The sequence below is a fragment of the Balaenoptera physalus genome (genome assembly GCF_965194825.1).
Source record: "Balaenoptera physalus genome assembly, chromosome: 17".
NCBI classification, from domain to species: domain Eukaryota; kingdom Metazoa; phylum Chordata; class Mammalia; order Artiodactyla; family Balaenopteridae; genus Balaenoptera; species Balaenoptera physalus.
The window spans coordinates 82,954,065-82,970,204 of NC_138895.1; the positions used below are offsets into that span (position 1 = coordinate 82,954,065).

The window sequence follows — 16,140 nt, forward strand, 5'->3', positions numbered from 1 at the left end:
ACTACTGAGCCTGCACTCTAGAGCCCACGAGCCACAACTACTGAAGCCCGCATGCCTAGAGCCCGTGCTCCGCAACAAGAGAAGCCACTGCAATGAGAAGCCCGCGCACTGCAACTAAGAGTAGGCCCCACTCTCCGCAACTAGAGAAAGCCTGCGCGCAGCAACAAAGATGCAACTCAGCCATAAATAAATAAATAAATTTATTTATTTAAAAAAAAAAAAGTCAAAAAATATCCACACATTTGGAAATGTAAAAATAGAAATAAATCCACAAAACTTTTAGAACAAACATTAGGTCTTGAAACGCAAAATCAGAATGAAAGTAATGGACAGATTTTACCACGTTAAAAAAGAAAAACTTCTGTATGATGAAAAGCTATATAATCATAGTTAAAAGACAAACTGGGGACTTCCCTGGAATCCACCTGCCAATGCAAGGGTCACAGGTTCGATCCCTGGTCTGGGAAGATCCCACATGCCGCGGAGCAACTAAGCCCGTGCGCCGCAACTACTGAGCCTGCGCTCTAGAGCCCACGAGCCACAACTACTGAGCCCGCGTGATGCAACTACTAAAGCCCAGGCACCTAGAGCCCGTGCTCCGCAACAAGAGAAGCCACTGCAGTGCTCGCTTCGGCAGCACATATACTAAAATTGGAAAGATACAGAGAAGATTAGCGTGGCCCCTGCACAAGGATGACACGCAAATTCGTGAAGCATTCCATATTTTTAAGCAGCTGCATAGCACAGGGAGATCAGCTCAGTGCTTTGTGACCACCGAGAGGGGTGGGATAGGGAGGGTGAGAGGGAGATGCAAGAGGGAGGAGATATGGGAAAATATGTATATGTATAGCTGATTCACTCTGTTATAAAGCAGAAACTAACACAGCATTGTAAAGCAATTATACTCCAATAAAGATGTTAAAAAGAAAAAAAAAAGCCACCTCAATGAGAAGCCTGCACACTGCAACAGAGAGTAGCCCCCGCGCACCGCAACTAGAGAAAGCCCGCGCGCAGCAACAAAGACCCAACGCACCCAAAAATAAATAAAAATTTAAAATAAATAAATAAATAAAAGACAAATTGGGAGAGAATATATACAACAAATATTACGAACCATGGGTTAGTATGACAAAGATCTCAATAAGAAAAAAACATAAACATAATGGAAAACAGATGAAAAGTACAATTTACAAAAGGAATATAAAACGGCCCCAAATGGGAGGGTGCTTAAGCTCTCTCCTCTGGATAATGATCCCAGTGATAATTACGGGCAACATTTATTCAGTGCTGGGCACTATATTAAGCTCTTGACATGATTCCCTCTCTTAACTCCCCACATCAACCCAATATGTAGGTAGGTATCACCATGGTCCCTACTTTACAGATTTGGAACCAGAAACCCAGGGCTTTACTGATCCAGGACAGTGAGTGGAAGAGCCAGCCAACAGGGGAGCAACCTGCTGCAAGAGCCCCCTCCATCGCCCCACTTCTCACACTGAGATGGGGTAGTGAATTCACACAACTTACGCCATTATGAAGAACCCCTATGGCGAGGCAGAAGCAGAGGAATTCAGAAAGTAGGTACAGCAAACCAGCACAGTAACAGCCAGAAACTGGAAGTCTCTCATACTGCCCCTTCTTTTCCTTAACCATCATGTTTACTTAATTTAAATATCTTACATATAGAATAACTAATACAAAACGGCCATTTTTGGAATAACAGATAATTCCGTTTTTCATCAATATCCTCTAAGGAGGTCTCTAACTGACAAAATCACGCTGTACTGCTTTGTTCTGTTTGCAGTTGGCAATAGTCACTGGCCCTAATTCATGTCTGGTGATTCCCACACTTCCCATGCCACTGACCCCACAGACACTGTGAAGTTCTGGAGGCACTGATTAATACTCCAGTGGGCCCTCTTCCACATATCTGTTCTCCTGCTGCCTCGATTTCTGTGATTTTTAGAAATAAGCCAAATTCACACCAACTTTAATGCAATTTTTGACTCTCATTTCAAATAAATCTTGAACTTAACGCTCCTCTCTCCAAATATACCTCCAAATCCATCTTGATGGATACCTGGCTTCATTTTCTTTCTTTTTACAGACTTTTCTTGTTGCCAAAAACATGCAAATGTATCATCCACGGAGATTTCCCCCAGGTACCTGTTCTCTTCATTCCCATGACACCTCTGGCTCTCACCCAGCTGCCATGGCTCAGTTACCCTTCCCGTTCCGACGTGGGCCTCTCATAACGACAGGCTGGGACACAGTCCACATCACAGTGGCCCTGAGGACAACTCTCTGACGGCCGGGCACGCTACAACGCAAGCCACTGACCTGGCCCTCCTGCTCCAACTTCGCACAATGATTCACCTTTTTAGATCATCTCTAAGTACCTGCTGGCTTTTTCCTCTTCAATTCTCTCGTTCTTTTTTTTTAAGAAATGGAAAATTTTATTCGACCCGAATTGGAGGATTATAACCTGGGAAGAGCATCTCAGAAAGCTTTGAGAACTGTTCCCAAGATAAACTTTTTATTTTAGAATAGTTGTAGATTTACAGAAAAGCTGCAAAGATAGTACAGAGAGTTCCTTGAATAGCCCACACCTGGCTTTCCCTTGCATTACTATGGCACCTCTGTCATAACTAATAAACCGGTTCTGATACATCATTACTAACAAACCCTACACTTTCAGATCTCATCAGTGTTTTCCTTAATGTCATTTTTCTGTTTCACAGGATCCAATTTAATCATCACATCTCCTTAGGTTCCTCTTGGCTTGTGTCAGTTTCTCAGACTTTCCTTGTTTTTAAAGATCTTGACAGTTTTGAGTAGTACTGGTTTGGTAATTGTAAAACATCCCTCAACTGAGAATTACCTGTTTTTCGCAAGTCTGGATTGGGTTTTTAGGATTTGGGGAAGCAGACCACAGAGACGAAGTGTCATTCTCAACAGATCACACACCAAGGGCACACATGCCATCAACATAACTGTTGGTGTTGATGCTGACCTTGACCACCTGGCTGAGGTAGCACCTGTCAGATGGCTCCACTGTCAGGTTACTTACACACCCTTCCACACTGTATTCTTTAGACACATGACACTAAGCAGAGCCCACACTATAGGGTGGGATTTTATGATCTGCCTCCTCAGCCTGTATCTATATAAATTACTTAGAATTCTTCTATGTGGGAGATTTATCACTTCTCTATATATTTATTTATTCAATTATTTATATTCATATAGGCCCATGGATATTTATTTCATACTCTGGGCTATAACCCAAAACTAAGTCATTCGTTGTTGCCCAAATGCCCTACGTTTGGTCACTGGGACTCCAATTTGATGCTCTGACAGAGCCCCACCATCTGCTTTTCTGAGCACTTGCTCCTTTCCAGCTCTACAAGATGCTCTAGGCTCATCATGTATCTCCCCCTGCCCCTCGGATCAGGAGTCCTGCTTCCTTTCATTGAAGAATGATATTAGAAACCAAGATCTAGGCACTGGGTACCATCAGAGATTTTTTTTTAAGCTGTGGTTTTAGTGATTTTATAACATAGAAAATAAACCAACATTTCTGTTTCCTTTTTCATTTAAATAACACAAACGTTCCCTCAGAACTGAAAATCAACACGTCCCAACCAACTTACCCTCCTTCCCTTCAAACACGAAATTGTTTCTGTGACTGACATGCCCACTGGCCCAGGACAGAAAACCGAGAGTCCCTAGATGCCTCCTTGGCCTCCTTCACCCCAATCCAACCAGGCAGCCAGCCCGCAGACCCTGACCTCTACTGCTCCTGCTATGGAGTCCACGTCAGAGCCTCATTCTTGCTCCAGGAGAAAGGAAAGATGCAACAGTTTCTGGGTTCCTACTTCCATTATTAACTTTCTTTAATATCATTCCAATTTGGGAATATGGAATTCTCCATCACAAAGCTCCTCCTGTCACGGACCTGGTTCATTGAGTCATCACGGCTCAGGCTCAGGACCGAGTCCTCTGGAGGCCGTGTCAGAACGCCTGGAGCTGTTTACAACACACACCCCCGCCCTCCCCAACGGGCAAGGTGTTCTACCCGCAGTGAACTGACGTGCACGTTCTGTGTCTTCGCAAATGCTGCGCTCTCTCCCAGGGCTGGCTGGTTCCCGAGCAGCAGCCCCGCCTGCCCACGCTCCTTCTCCACCACTCAGGCTAGACAACATCTCCCATCAGACATCAGACGTGGAGTACCACCCCACACACACCCTCTAGAAGCTTCTACTTCAGTTCCTACTATATTATTTTACAACTCTGCTTACTGTCTGAGAGTCTCCCTTCCAGCTGTAAGCTTCCTGAGGGTGAAAACTTTGGATTATCCACTCTGCATCTCAAGCACTTAGCTGCCAAGGACTCAGTAGATGCTCAGTAATCTTTGTTAAATGAACGAATAAACAAAGAAACAAATGGATATTTTTCAAATATTCCTATTTTTCAAAAACCTCCATTTGAAATGAGAACAAACCTAGCATGTACCTGAGACAAGACCTTCAATGATTCCTCTGAATCTGGTAATTTGTATTTTAAGCAGTAGGAAGAGTCTTTCAGGCTGAATGTGGCAATTTTAAACAAAAACCTAAACCACCTAAACCACAGTGAATGTTAGTTTTTTTTGTTTTTTTTTTAATGTTATTAATGGTATTGTTGCTTCTATGCTGTCAACTGAAGGGCAGGGAAAATTCTACTTAAAATAATTCTGCCTACTAAGATATCCCAGTTGATCTCTAAAAGTTTTCATTCAACTCTAACAACTCCGTGTTTTATCCTTATTTAATCTGTTAAGAGGCACAACATTATGTGATGGATGTGTCCATAAACACACAACCACAAATATTTAGTGAGTGCCTTATACGCTGCACACTGTCACGAAACTTACATTATGCTAATACAGTAGGTCCAGAAATCAAGGGATGAATCCACACCGCAACGAGACAGGCTGCCCAGGGCGCTACCTCACTTGTCACAACTGGGACAAAGGAGGCTTGTGTGACTGCAAAATAACTATCACGCCTACCACCAGTTATTAGTGCAAATGGTCGGACCTGCTCCATAACTAATTCCCCCAAATATTTACTTCTACTTTTATTTTCAAATGACCACACCTCCCCTGTAAAATCTTGTTTTCAAAATGGTGGGACATTATACTTTCACAGTGTCATAGCAGTTGGGCTGACCCGGAAAGTCCAAATAAAATCCAAAGCCATGTCAAGCCTCTTATTATCGCAGAGTACTTATGGACAACCTTTTACTTCACTGTAGTAACATCTTCCAAATAGCACAAGAATTTCAGTAATAATATGGCCAGGAAAAGTGTTGGCAAAAAGTTGCACTATTGCTAATGAAAATAATGCTGGAAATAACAAATATCAGTGATTTTTTTGCTGAATTAATTATCAACAGATAAAGGGCAGAACTTTCCGCCTCCCAAGACATAAGCCCCACTTTGTCTTATATGCATTTTAATACTCTAACGTAATAGTCTAACGACTGTTAACTTCACTATTGGAAAAATATTCAGTTATCCTAAATTTTCTGATACATGAGCAACAAATAACTCCCATCTTTCCACTTTTTTTTAACTAAGGGAAAAAAAACCCTAATAAACTTATAAAGAGAATATAAATAATAACAATTTCATAGTTCAATATAAATTAGAAGTGAAACTCCATCCCAATATGGTTAAATCTACAGAGACAGAAAAGTTTATTATTTATGTGTTAACATGCCAAAGAATATTAACCTTACGACATTTATCAACAAATTTAAATGTTTGCTAACACAATTAACGTCACCAAGAATTCATTTCTTAATAAAACTTTCCTCTTCCAGATATAAAAGTTTTAGAAACAGTAGTGTTTCAGAGTTAATATTAAGTTTTAAGTAAAGATAAACCAGTAAAATCTACAGTTCGAAAAGTGACTTAGCTCTCAATGCTTGCAGGCAGCGCCTGGACGTGCCGCACTTACTCTAATACTTCATAGTTAGACTTCTTCTCCAGGGCGTTGCCCCGCATCTCCCAGTAGGACCGCCTAAAAGCAGAGAAGATACACACACTCATAGACTGGTATTGGGAATGTCTGCGATGTTAAATGATTAACAACTGTGAAAGGGGGGTATCTAACCACTACGCGGCTAAGCCACAAACATTCTCATAAACAACGAATAAAGAACAAATTTGATTCGCAGCATTTTTCCTACATCCTAATGCAGCATAAATCAGTTAACACAGACCGTATCTCTACTGAACAATCTCACGTTCCCTTTTGATGTGAAGCAGGTCTGGCTCTTTGCAAAATGAGAAACCAGATTCCAGCTGTAAAAGAGATCAGCTACATTCGCTACTTGTACTTGGCCTTTCCTCAAGGGACAGTGCCAGGAACCCCAGGCTGCCCCTGTGGCCGGTGCACACCCCACCTACTCCTGGGAAGACCCACAGTTACTAAGGAAACAGTATGGGACCTGCAGCAGAATCATCGCAGTGGGCTAGTCCAGGTAACAGGCGCCAGGCTCTGCAGAGAAGTGCTGCCTATCTCACTGAGTGTTCACAGTCTGGATTTCACCTCTTATTCCAAGTTACATGTTCAAGCAATTTCAGGGCTTACTGGAACCAAGTCCTTTCTCTGCAAAATCTGCCCCAAGTGGGTGGGATTCTCTGCGTGTACAGTTATCTCACAAAGGGACAAGGTCTAGCTCGAGCTGCTTTGGAACACACAGATATTACAAATCATCTGAAGTGATTTCCCAGGAGAATGTGTAATCAACAAGACTGTTTCAAACTTGTCTGTAATAACAGGAATACTGGTTTTGCTTTTTAAATTTGTTTGACTTTTTCTTTGGCCTACTTAAAATCGAAAGTACTAGATTTCGACAAAAAATTTTAAAGGGCCCAAAAAGGATCACTTAATTTGTTCTCCTGTTTTCAATTCATGTGGGGGAGGAGTTTGGGAGGGGTAGCTGGACGGGTGACTACTTTGTCAAGTTTTTCCTTCAGAGTTCAAAAATCAGTGACCTCAAACAGGGGAGAGGAGGAGAAGGATAAACGTAAATGGAGAGGCCAGAGTGGGAGGGGAACCCAGAGAGGCACGCCTGCCATTCGCGTGGGACCTAATGCTCCTGGACCCTTCTTCCAAGCAATACATCACAGCGTTGTCTGTGGGAAGGAAAGAGCGCCAAGTTTGCTTCCCAAGCAAAAACTGTAAAGGCCAGGAACGGGAAGAGACCAGTGAGAGATGGCTTTTTTTTTTATTGGAATATATAATTAAGGTTGAAAACAAATTTTAATGAAGAGTTGAGAGTTATACTTAATGATCTTTGGGTCCTTGTAGGAACCGTGATTTGATAGCCTTATATAATATAAAAAACAGTGATCTCTCGGGAAAATTATCACTGTTTTGAGTACACGTAATCAAATTTTAGCTAATTTAACCAACACATCTTAAACTAGCAGTCTGGGGTAAATTTTTTTTTTTTTTTGGCTGCGTTGGGTCTTCGTTGTTGCCCGCGGGCTTTCTCTAGTTGCGGCGAGCGGGGGCTACTCTTCCTTGCAGTGCACAGCCTTCTCATTGCGGTGGCCTCTCTTGTTGCGGAGCATGGGCTCTAGGCACGTGGGCTTCAGTAGTTGTGGCTCATGGGCTCTAGAGTGCAGGCTCAGTAGTTGTGGCACACGGGCTTAGTTGCTCCACGGCATGTGGGATCTTCCCGGACCAGGGCTCGAACCCGTGTCCCCTGCATCGGCAGGCGGATTCCCAACCACTGTGCCACCAGGGAAGCCCCGAGCCGGGGTAAATTCTAGTTAAAATTATACCTGACAAAGGTAAAATATTCCTTTCGCTCCTTTCGTTTTAAACGGTGGCACAGGATACATGACAAAAGGTGACAAATGCTATCAGCAGTAAGAACTGCACTCTCAGCCCCATCTCCCATAACGGCAGCCATTAGACATATATAGCTATTTACGTCCACATTTAAACCACACTGCCCGTCTGAGTGCTCAGTACCCACCTTGGCTAGTGGCTGGCACGTGGGATCTCACAGGTACTGAGCACTTCCTTCACCACAGAAGGTCCCACTGGGGAGCTCAGCCTTAGACTTGCTTACACACTTGTACTCTTATAAATCATTCAATTCTAAATATAATATTTTAAAAGATTCTAAAATTAGCAGTGTCAACACAATTCAGAATATTTTCAAATTTTACTCAAGTTTTATTCAGTATTTTATTGATAATCTTTATCAGGAAAGGAAAATACCTAGAAAAAATAGCAGAAAACACTGTTGAATGAAGACCTCAATGTCTAGTTACCCCCTTACCGTATTTCTAGACAACCCAACTTCAAAGCAATGTCCTGGTCCACTTGATCAGCGATCTCCAACATATAATCGCTCTTCACCTACAATAAAAAGGAAAGGGTAAAATAATGTTGTTGTAAGAGAATATGTTTTAAACTTAGTCATTAAGTAAATGTTTACTGGGTGCCATTTACATGCTTTATACACACTGTGTCAATAATCACGCTAGATGCTGGATATAAAATGAGTAATACCAAAGAATAGTTAAAGAGTCAAACAGTCTTCCTTTATGAAGAACATACATGATCTATGAGCACTTAAACGTCATCTGAATCACAATAACGTCAAGCTGCTTTCTACCCTCCGTGTTGTCAAAGGGAAAACAAGAAGGGAGATCTCCATTTCCAGGCAAACTGGCGGTGGCTGTATTTTCTGAACTCAAACTACAGTCCCAGCACCATTTTTTGGACCTCAATGCAAAGGCAAAGAAAACTAACATTATTTCAAAATCCATTTAATCCTGCAACTGATGTGCTTCCACCTAACCATCGACTATAAGTGATGAATCTGCAAAGTGATAACATGCTTGAAGTGTGATATAAAGAGAAGGATCTAACAAATTGCGCAAAGGCCTTCCAACCAATGACTGTGAGGGGCTGATGTCAGTATCCGAGAGCACGTATCAGGGTGAAGATGTTTTCAAAGATGAAATATGTAAAATCTCACAGCTCAGCATCAAGAGATCAAGATCTGCAATTGATTTTGATGACAGGGAGCACTCATTCTGAACCTCGATTAAGTGAAATGTTACTCCTCCCCCAGAAAGGAACTCTGCTCCTCTCATTAGCAGACCTGTATTACAAAAAAACTGCACTCAATTATTATATTATGAATTTCACCAATACAAAACTCCGTGGAAATCTGTCTTGTCTCTTGTTCTATAAGTATTTCATAATACCCTTCCCTCCATTTGGCCTCTTGACCCTCAACCCTAAAATATTTACTCTCTGGTCCTTCACAAAAAAAGTTATGTTGACTTCTGCCCTAGGAAAAACTCCACAGATCCTGTTCTTCAACTATTGCTACCTCGCCTGTCAGTTCGCTTGTTCAAAAGATTTCTAGTCCGAAGTTAACTACTTTGCCAACCTTATAGTGATAGTTCATAACCTTCCCTTGAAAAGACCCCCAAACCTCCCAACCTCCTTCCTCCCGTTATTTTAATTCCCTGGCCAGACCAACAAATACTGAAACCAGCCACCCACCTCCTTCTCCATGCTTATTGCTGAGCAACTGGAGAAACTCTGCTCTGTGCTTCGCTTTACGTTCATGACGACAAACCTCAAACGATCGCCTGAGACTGCTTGGAAATTCAGCAATGCCTGCCTAGGAAGCTTGGCAACACACTGATTCACACTTTCTCCAGTCAACCAGCCACATCTCTTTCTTACAGAGAAAATAAAAGTCTTCAGACGGGGATGCCCTCTTTAACGTACCAGAACCTATAACCTGAGGGGCATGTGTGCTCACCTACTCACTCCTCTCAGGATGGGGGCGATGCCCGCTCAGCCAGCAGTGATCTATTTCTGATCTAAACGCCAAACCTTTGCTCTATTTTCCTCTGAAACCTTTGCTCTATTTTCTGCATTAGCACCTTTACCTAGCTGGTCCATAAACACTGACTGACTGAAGACTGAGCAAATGAATTAAAGAATAAAGTCATCAAACTAGGGTTTGGATACCTCTGTGTGTAAATGTTATTTTCCATAAGAGTTACAAGCAATAGTAATTTCTATTCCTTAAATATAGCAGGCATTTAAGACTGATTCAATAGAACTGAATTATTCAACCCACTAAATTAAAAGGCTTTGATTCTAGAATCACTCTGTTTACACTTCAATTGGCTCTTTCTCCTCTACAGCAAAAAATAAATACAAATTTTAAAACTTTTTTGCATCTTAAGTAGGTTTATTACTAAACACAAAAATGGAGAGATAAATAAAGACTGTATTTATGTGAGTTAGAGAAACACCACAGTTGTTCTGACTGAAGCATTCAGTGGATCTTAGCTTATGGTTTGGTGCAGACTTTGAAGCAACCAGAGCAGAACAGCAATTACATGTTGAGGAAAATGCATCATTACAAAACTATCTTAAGATTAGTTACTATAATATTTAAACACTATTCAAAGGTGGAAAAATGTAATCACATGCTTTATTCAGTCATCAAAACCAAATTCATATTAGTTGCAAAAATGAAAACAAAGAGAAAATTAACTTAACGATCTTCATGGAAAATCCCTTATTTATGAACATGACTTAAAAGTTCTGAGAGCTGTTTCTCTTACAGCGACAATCTACTACTCTCGACTCAGAGCTGTATGGCTGCGGCCTGAGGCCCATTCACTGTGTGCGGTGATCCGCGTTTTCTGCCAAGTGTGCTGATCCACGAGGGAACCAGCCATCTCAGCAGACCCCCCCCCTCCTCCTTACCCCACCCTGTGGCAGCTGCCCTCTGTGAGGGCAGGGAGCAACCCCCCGCAAGGTCCCTGTCACCCAGGCTCCAGAGGGGGTGTTCTCTGAACCACTGTGCACATCACGTCCTGATGTTGGGCTCATGCAATTTTCTTCAAAATGTAGGGTTTTTAACACTCAGTGTTCATTTCTTTATAAAACATTTCTAACTTTCATGCTTTCATTTGTGAAATAAATGCAATTTATTGAACATTTAAGTGTGCATATATATAGCTATATAGTTGCTTACAGTAAATATACTCACATTGCCAAGTCAGACAGATTTATACATAACTCTCATTTAATATTCACAGCATCACTGTGAGTTGGATCCTACTATAATCCCCAATTAAAAGCCTTAGAAAGAACCTAAAAAGAATGAAGATGATAGCAGAGGAGCTACTTATTATTCCAGGGGTTAGGTATTATGCTGTTTTAGATACATTATTTATAGTCTGTACAATAACTCTTCAAGATAGGCCTTAGTCCTCTTTTATACACAAAAACCAGAAAGCTTAATTACTCAAAGTTAATGTACTCAAGGTCACACAGCAAGCGTTAAACTTAAAACTCAAAAACCCATCCACTGACCCCCATAACTCAAGCTTCAGTGTGTTCCTATACCTTCTTGTGAACTCTCAGAAAGTGTAGGCATTCTCCACTAGAAGGAAGATTAATGACCAGTAAGGACCACAGCTCATAACCCTGGTAGCCCCAGGGTCTAACATGACAGCTTCACATGCATGCCCCAGTCTGTTTTACCACTGTCATTGTGTTGTATTCTTTTTTATACCATGGATTACTACTGTTTATTAACTCCAAATCCAGCAAATTTCCAAGAGCCTTTCAAGCAAAGATCTCTGAATGTTGTTCTTTGTTTTATTAAATTAATTTGTTTCCATATTGATGTCAAATTCCTGCTTAAAAAACAGGATGTATCTGGACTTCCTTCTGTGGGCAAGTATTGTATTTACATTCATGAGTTTTTTCACCTTATTCTGCAATAGCACTAAAGCACAGGTTTTAATATAAAAACCACTCACATCTCTAATAAAAGTACTAATCCTAAATTGCTCCATAATTTATTCCATATGCCAAGTCAATGCTTTGGCTACCACATGAGATCTTTTGCCTTGTTTTGGTCTCTTCTGAATATTCTGTCAGCTACATGAATTTATCACATAGACCTGAAAGTCCTCGATAGTGTGTGTAAAGAAAATGGGGCTGAGGGCAGACAAATGTGTATATAACCGTCTACATCATACACCACCTGAGGGATCCGAGGCAGTCGGCCAAGTTGGCTCAACTGGCAGGCACTCCTCCCTGAGTTCTGTGAGATCACAGAGTGGAGTGTCTGTATGCAGAAGGAACCCAATGGCAGGTCTTAATTAAAACAAACTCCTTGATTTTCTCTTGCGTACATGAGCTATAAAAATATATAAATTAAAGAATTATGCTATCTTACTGAGTCAAATGCTTTCTCCACAACTGAGTAAGTCATTTAACATAGCATTTAACAGGTATTCATTCAACAAATATTTACTGAATGCCTACCATGTGCCAAGATACAGCAATGAATAAAACTTGTATATGGAATTTACAGGGACATAATGGTGGGTAAATTTTGATTGGAAAAGGACTGCTCTGGATGTTACACTGAGAACAGACTATAGAAGGAGATGACCAAAGCTAGAAAACCTGTATGACAAGAAGTGTTTCCATTGTTTCCTTTTTCTTGTCCATATATAATGGAAAAGTAACCATAAATATACTAGAGATACTTGAAGAATCACATCAATTTTTAAAAAGAAGACCTAATGTTGAGAGTGCACACGCACACACACAAACCAATGTGATTTCTCAAATTCCAAAGGCATATAGTTCCTTTGTTTCTTGGATTTTTTTGACATCTTCTAATAAATCTCATCCAAATTTTTGAACATCAGGGCATTAGCATTAAAACTCAATCATCACTAATAAGTCATTCGAGAGAATCAATTAGGCACCTAAAAACCATGTCTTACTGTGTTGTGCACACAATGGCGAAGGCAGACTTTACGTCTGCTCTCACTGAACGGCACACTCTATTAGTGGGGGCAACAGATAATAACAGGGAAATACAACGTGCAGACAACAGACCCGTGACTGCCAGGGCTTAGGGGAGGGGCAGGCTGTGACCAAGCAGCACCAGGGAGCTTCTCTGTGTTGGTGAGACAGTTCTGTGTCTTCATTACAGTAGTAGTCACATCCATCTGTACCTACGATAAAACTGCATAGAACTACAGACACACTCTTAACACACAAACACACGAGTGCACGTAAAAACTGGTGAAATCTGAACATGATCTGTAGTCTACTTAGTAGTATTGTGTCAATGTCAATTTCCCTATTTTTATATTGTACTATATCATGATTGTAATGGAAACTGCTTGACTATACACATCTGTCAGAGCTCACTGAGCTGTACACTGAAGTTGGTGATTCTTATTGCATGTAAAATTATACCTCAGTAAAACTAATTTTAAAATATTAAAAAAAAATTGGATGTTAAATGAGAAATGTACAGGTGTCATGGAAGGCTTTACATAGAAAACACCGCTTAAAATTAAGAGTTAATCACAGACATAGAAAACAATCTTATGGTTACCAAAGGGGAAAGGGAGGGGGGGGAGACATAAATTAGGAGTTTGGGATTAGCAGATACAAACTACTACATACAAAATAAACAACAAAGTCCTACTGTAATAGCACAGGGAACTATATTCAATATCTTGTAATAAACCACAATGGAAAAGAATATGAAAAAGAATATATATATATGTAACTGAATCACGGTGCTGTACAGCAGAAACTAACCCAACATTGTAAATCAACTATACTTCAATTTTTAAAAAAAAGAGTTACTGAATGAATAGAAATGATCTAAGTCCAGGAAAGGAAAGAGGAGTCATGCAGAAAAATGTTAACTCAGCAGGCCTGTGTTGCTCAAACCCTACACATTCCCAAGATTGTGACTGGCTCTTGGCCTCCTGGAACCGGAACTCCTGAAATGTTCTGAGAAGAGTGCCTTTGCCCACCTGAAGCCTCGGGCCACACTGTACCAGTCTGACTGGAGAATTCATATGCACAATGTGATGATGATGAACACCTGCCTCCTCCCTGGGGCCTGGAGCCCGACTACCTGAGGTCCCACAGGTGCTGCGCGCCCAGGAGATGGAGCCTGATAAAAACCTTCAACGCCCACGCTCAGCAGGGTCCCAGGCTGGCGAGCCTCTGCACCTGTTGTCACACATCACGTGCTGCGCCATGGGACTCCCCTGGGAGGGGCCCGGGGAAGCTTCCACTTAATTTCCTCTGGACATCACCCCGCAGACCCCTTCCCTTTGCTGCCTGTCCTCTGTATCCTTTTGCTATAATAAACTAAAACCAGAAATATAACAACCTCTGAGTCCTGTAAATCCTTCTGATGAACGACTGAACTTGAGGGTGGTGTTGGGGATCCTGAGACAGCAGTATTTCTACCAAAGAAAGAATCTGCCCAAGGCCCTGAGGTAGACTAAAGGCAAACTTAAAATAGCAGCAGGGAAGAATAACTGTGAGAGACTGACCATTTCTGCCTCCCATTTCTAAAGTCTTTTACAGAGAAGGATGAACAAAAAACTATGGGTTGAACAGTATAAATATGACAGAGTTTACCTAAGTCCTCAATAACCATAAAACTTTTTGAATCACCAAAACCATACAGGAGTGGAAAAGGAGAAAAAAAAGGTACATTATTAAATCTATTAAAGAAGTACAGAAAATGTATCTTCTAATGAATCAGACTTAGACCTATATTTAATTTTAACTTCTTTCTGGAAAAGGACAGCTAATAATTCCCACATTGAAAATGTCAGGTTTTAAACTAAACTTTCCCACTTGGAGCTTCCATTTCAAAATGTTTTAACTGACAGAAAGCTTTATGGCCAAGAAACTACAGTTAAAGAAATCATTTCTGATAATATAATTATCTAAATAAAAACACGTAAAAATAAAAAATTGGAGTAAGATAACAGAAAGATTGACCAACAAAATATAAGTGTGCCCTGGCCCCTCACACATCTCTGCAGTTTAGGTTCCAAACCATAAAGTTAGGGTGCTGGACTCAATGTCTTCTTCAGCTTCCCACTGGAACTTTTTTTGTCAAATAAACCACGAATTATGTTACAGTTAATGTTTTTTAAGAGCAAACCGATGGATATACTCATTTTAAATCCTAATATTTTTGTAGGAGAAAACAGTGACAACCTCATGTCAGACACAGGCATCTCAGAAGCTGAAAATGTCAGTGGTACCAAATGGGTCCTACACAAGTTCAGCATCATCGATGCACAGTTAGTTAATACGACAACTTCTTGACTAAACATGGACAGAGCCCTTCAAACTAACGGCCACTACTATTTGCAAAAGGTTGCCAATCAAATACACCTTTAACAAACCAGAGAGATTAAGAATAAAATGTTATATGGCAAAGGCAAAATTCAACTTCAAGGCAAAACATACTTTTCTTGCTTTACAATAAGCCATTAGCTTTGGCATCAAAACTTATTTTTTTAGACGCCTGCTCTACAGTGAATAGGGTTATAACAAGATTCTAGTTTATTTTTAGAGTGTGCTGATTAATATCTTTCAGAATATTCTAAAATGGGTCAAAAACATTTAGTGAGTCATCTGTGGCATGTCACACTGGTGGTCACATTTAGGACATCTTTGAATGAAACTATGTGCATCCACAGAATCATCTCCCACCAGGAGCCCAACGCTCAATACACCCACTGACATGTTGTTTTCCTCATGACTCCATCCAAACAAGGGGCATGATGAGTAGTGGGATTGGGTGAAATTTCAAAATAAGGAATAATAAAATTAAGGTAGTTTATTATAAGTTTTCTTTCTCTTTCATGGGATGGAACTAGTATAGAGGAAATCTAAACATAATTCTTTTACTTCTATCCTGATAAAAGAACCAAAGTAATAAAAATACTGATTCTTCTAAAACAGAAATAACAGATAACACTCAGGAGTATTCACTATTCCCCAATGTAGACCCTCAAGATTCCCACACATGAAGTTCAACAAAATGCTAGGCTCGTAACAAACATGCAAGAAAACAAGCCGCTGTGAATAAGAGTCAGTGTAGGTCACCACCAACAGATGTAAAGCCCACAGACTCCAGATGTTACAATTCGGATTCAGAATAGAGACATCAACCCCATCGGAAATGATAAAAAAAAGGAGGGGGCAGAAAAATTAGTTAATAATA

General features: G+C 40.7%; 1 protein-coding gene and 1 long non-coding RNA gene across 22 annotated transcripts in view; one reads left to right on the forward strand and one right to left on the reverse strand.

Moving 5' to 3' along the window:
- Positions 1-16,140, forward strand: part of LOC309646997 — a 404,605-nt gene that overhangs the window by 307,450 nt on the left and 81,015 nt on the right. The window lies entirely within an intron of this gene.
- PTK2 (protein tyrosine kinase 2) overlaps positions 1-16,140 on the reverse strand; it is a 254,441-nt gene that overhangs the window by 124,857 nt on the left and 113,444 nt on the right. For 19 of the 21 annotated variants that reach the window (XM_082433792.1, XM_082433790.1, XM_082433804.1 and 16 more), the window contains 2 exons: positions 8,350-8,429; positions 6,006-6,068 (listed from right to left, as the gene is read on the reverse strand). In XM_082433792.1, the coding sequence (XP_082289918.1) occupies positions 6,006-6,068; positions 8,350-8,429 (143 nt within the window). The remainder of the gene's footprint in view (positions 1-6,005; positions 6,069-8,349; positions 8,430-16,140) is intronic. The other 2 variants (XM_082433799.1, XM_082433789.1) reach the window with 1 other exon arrangement.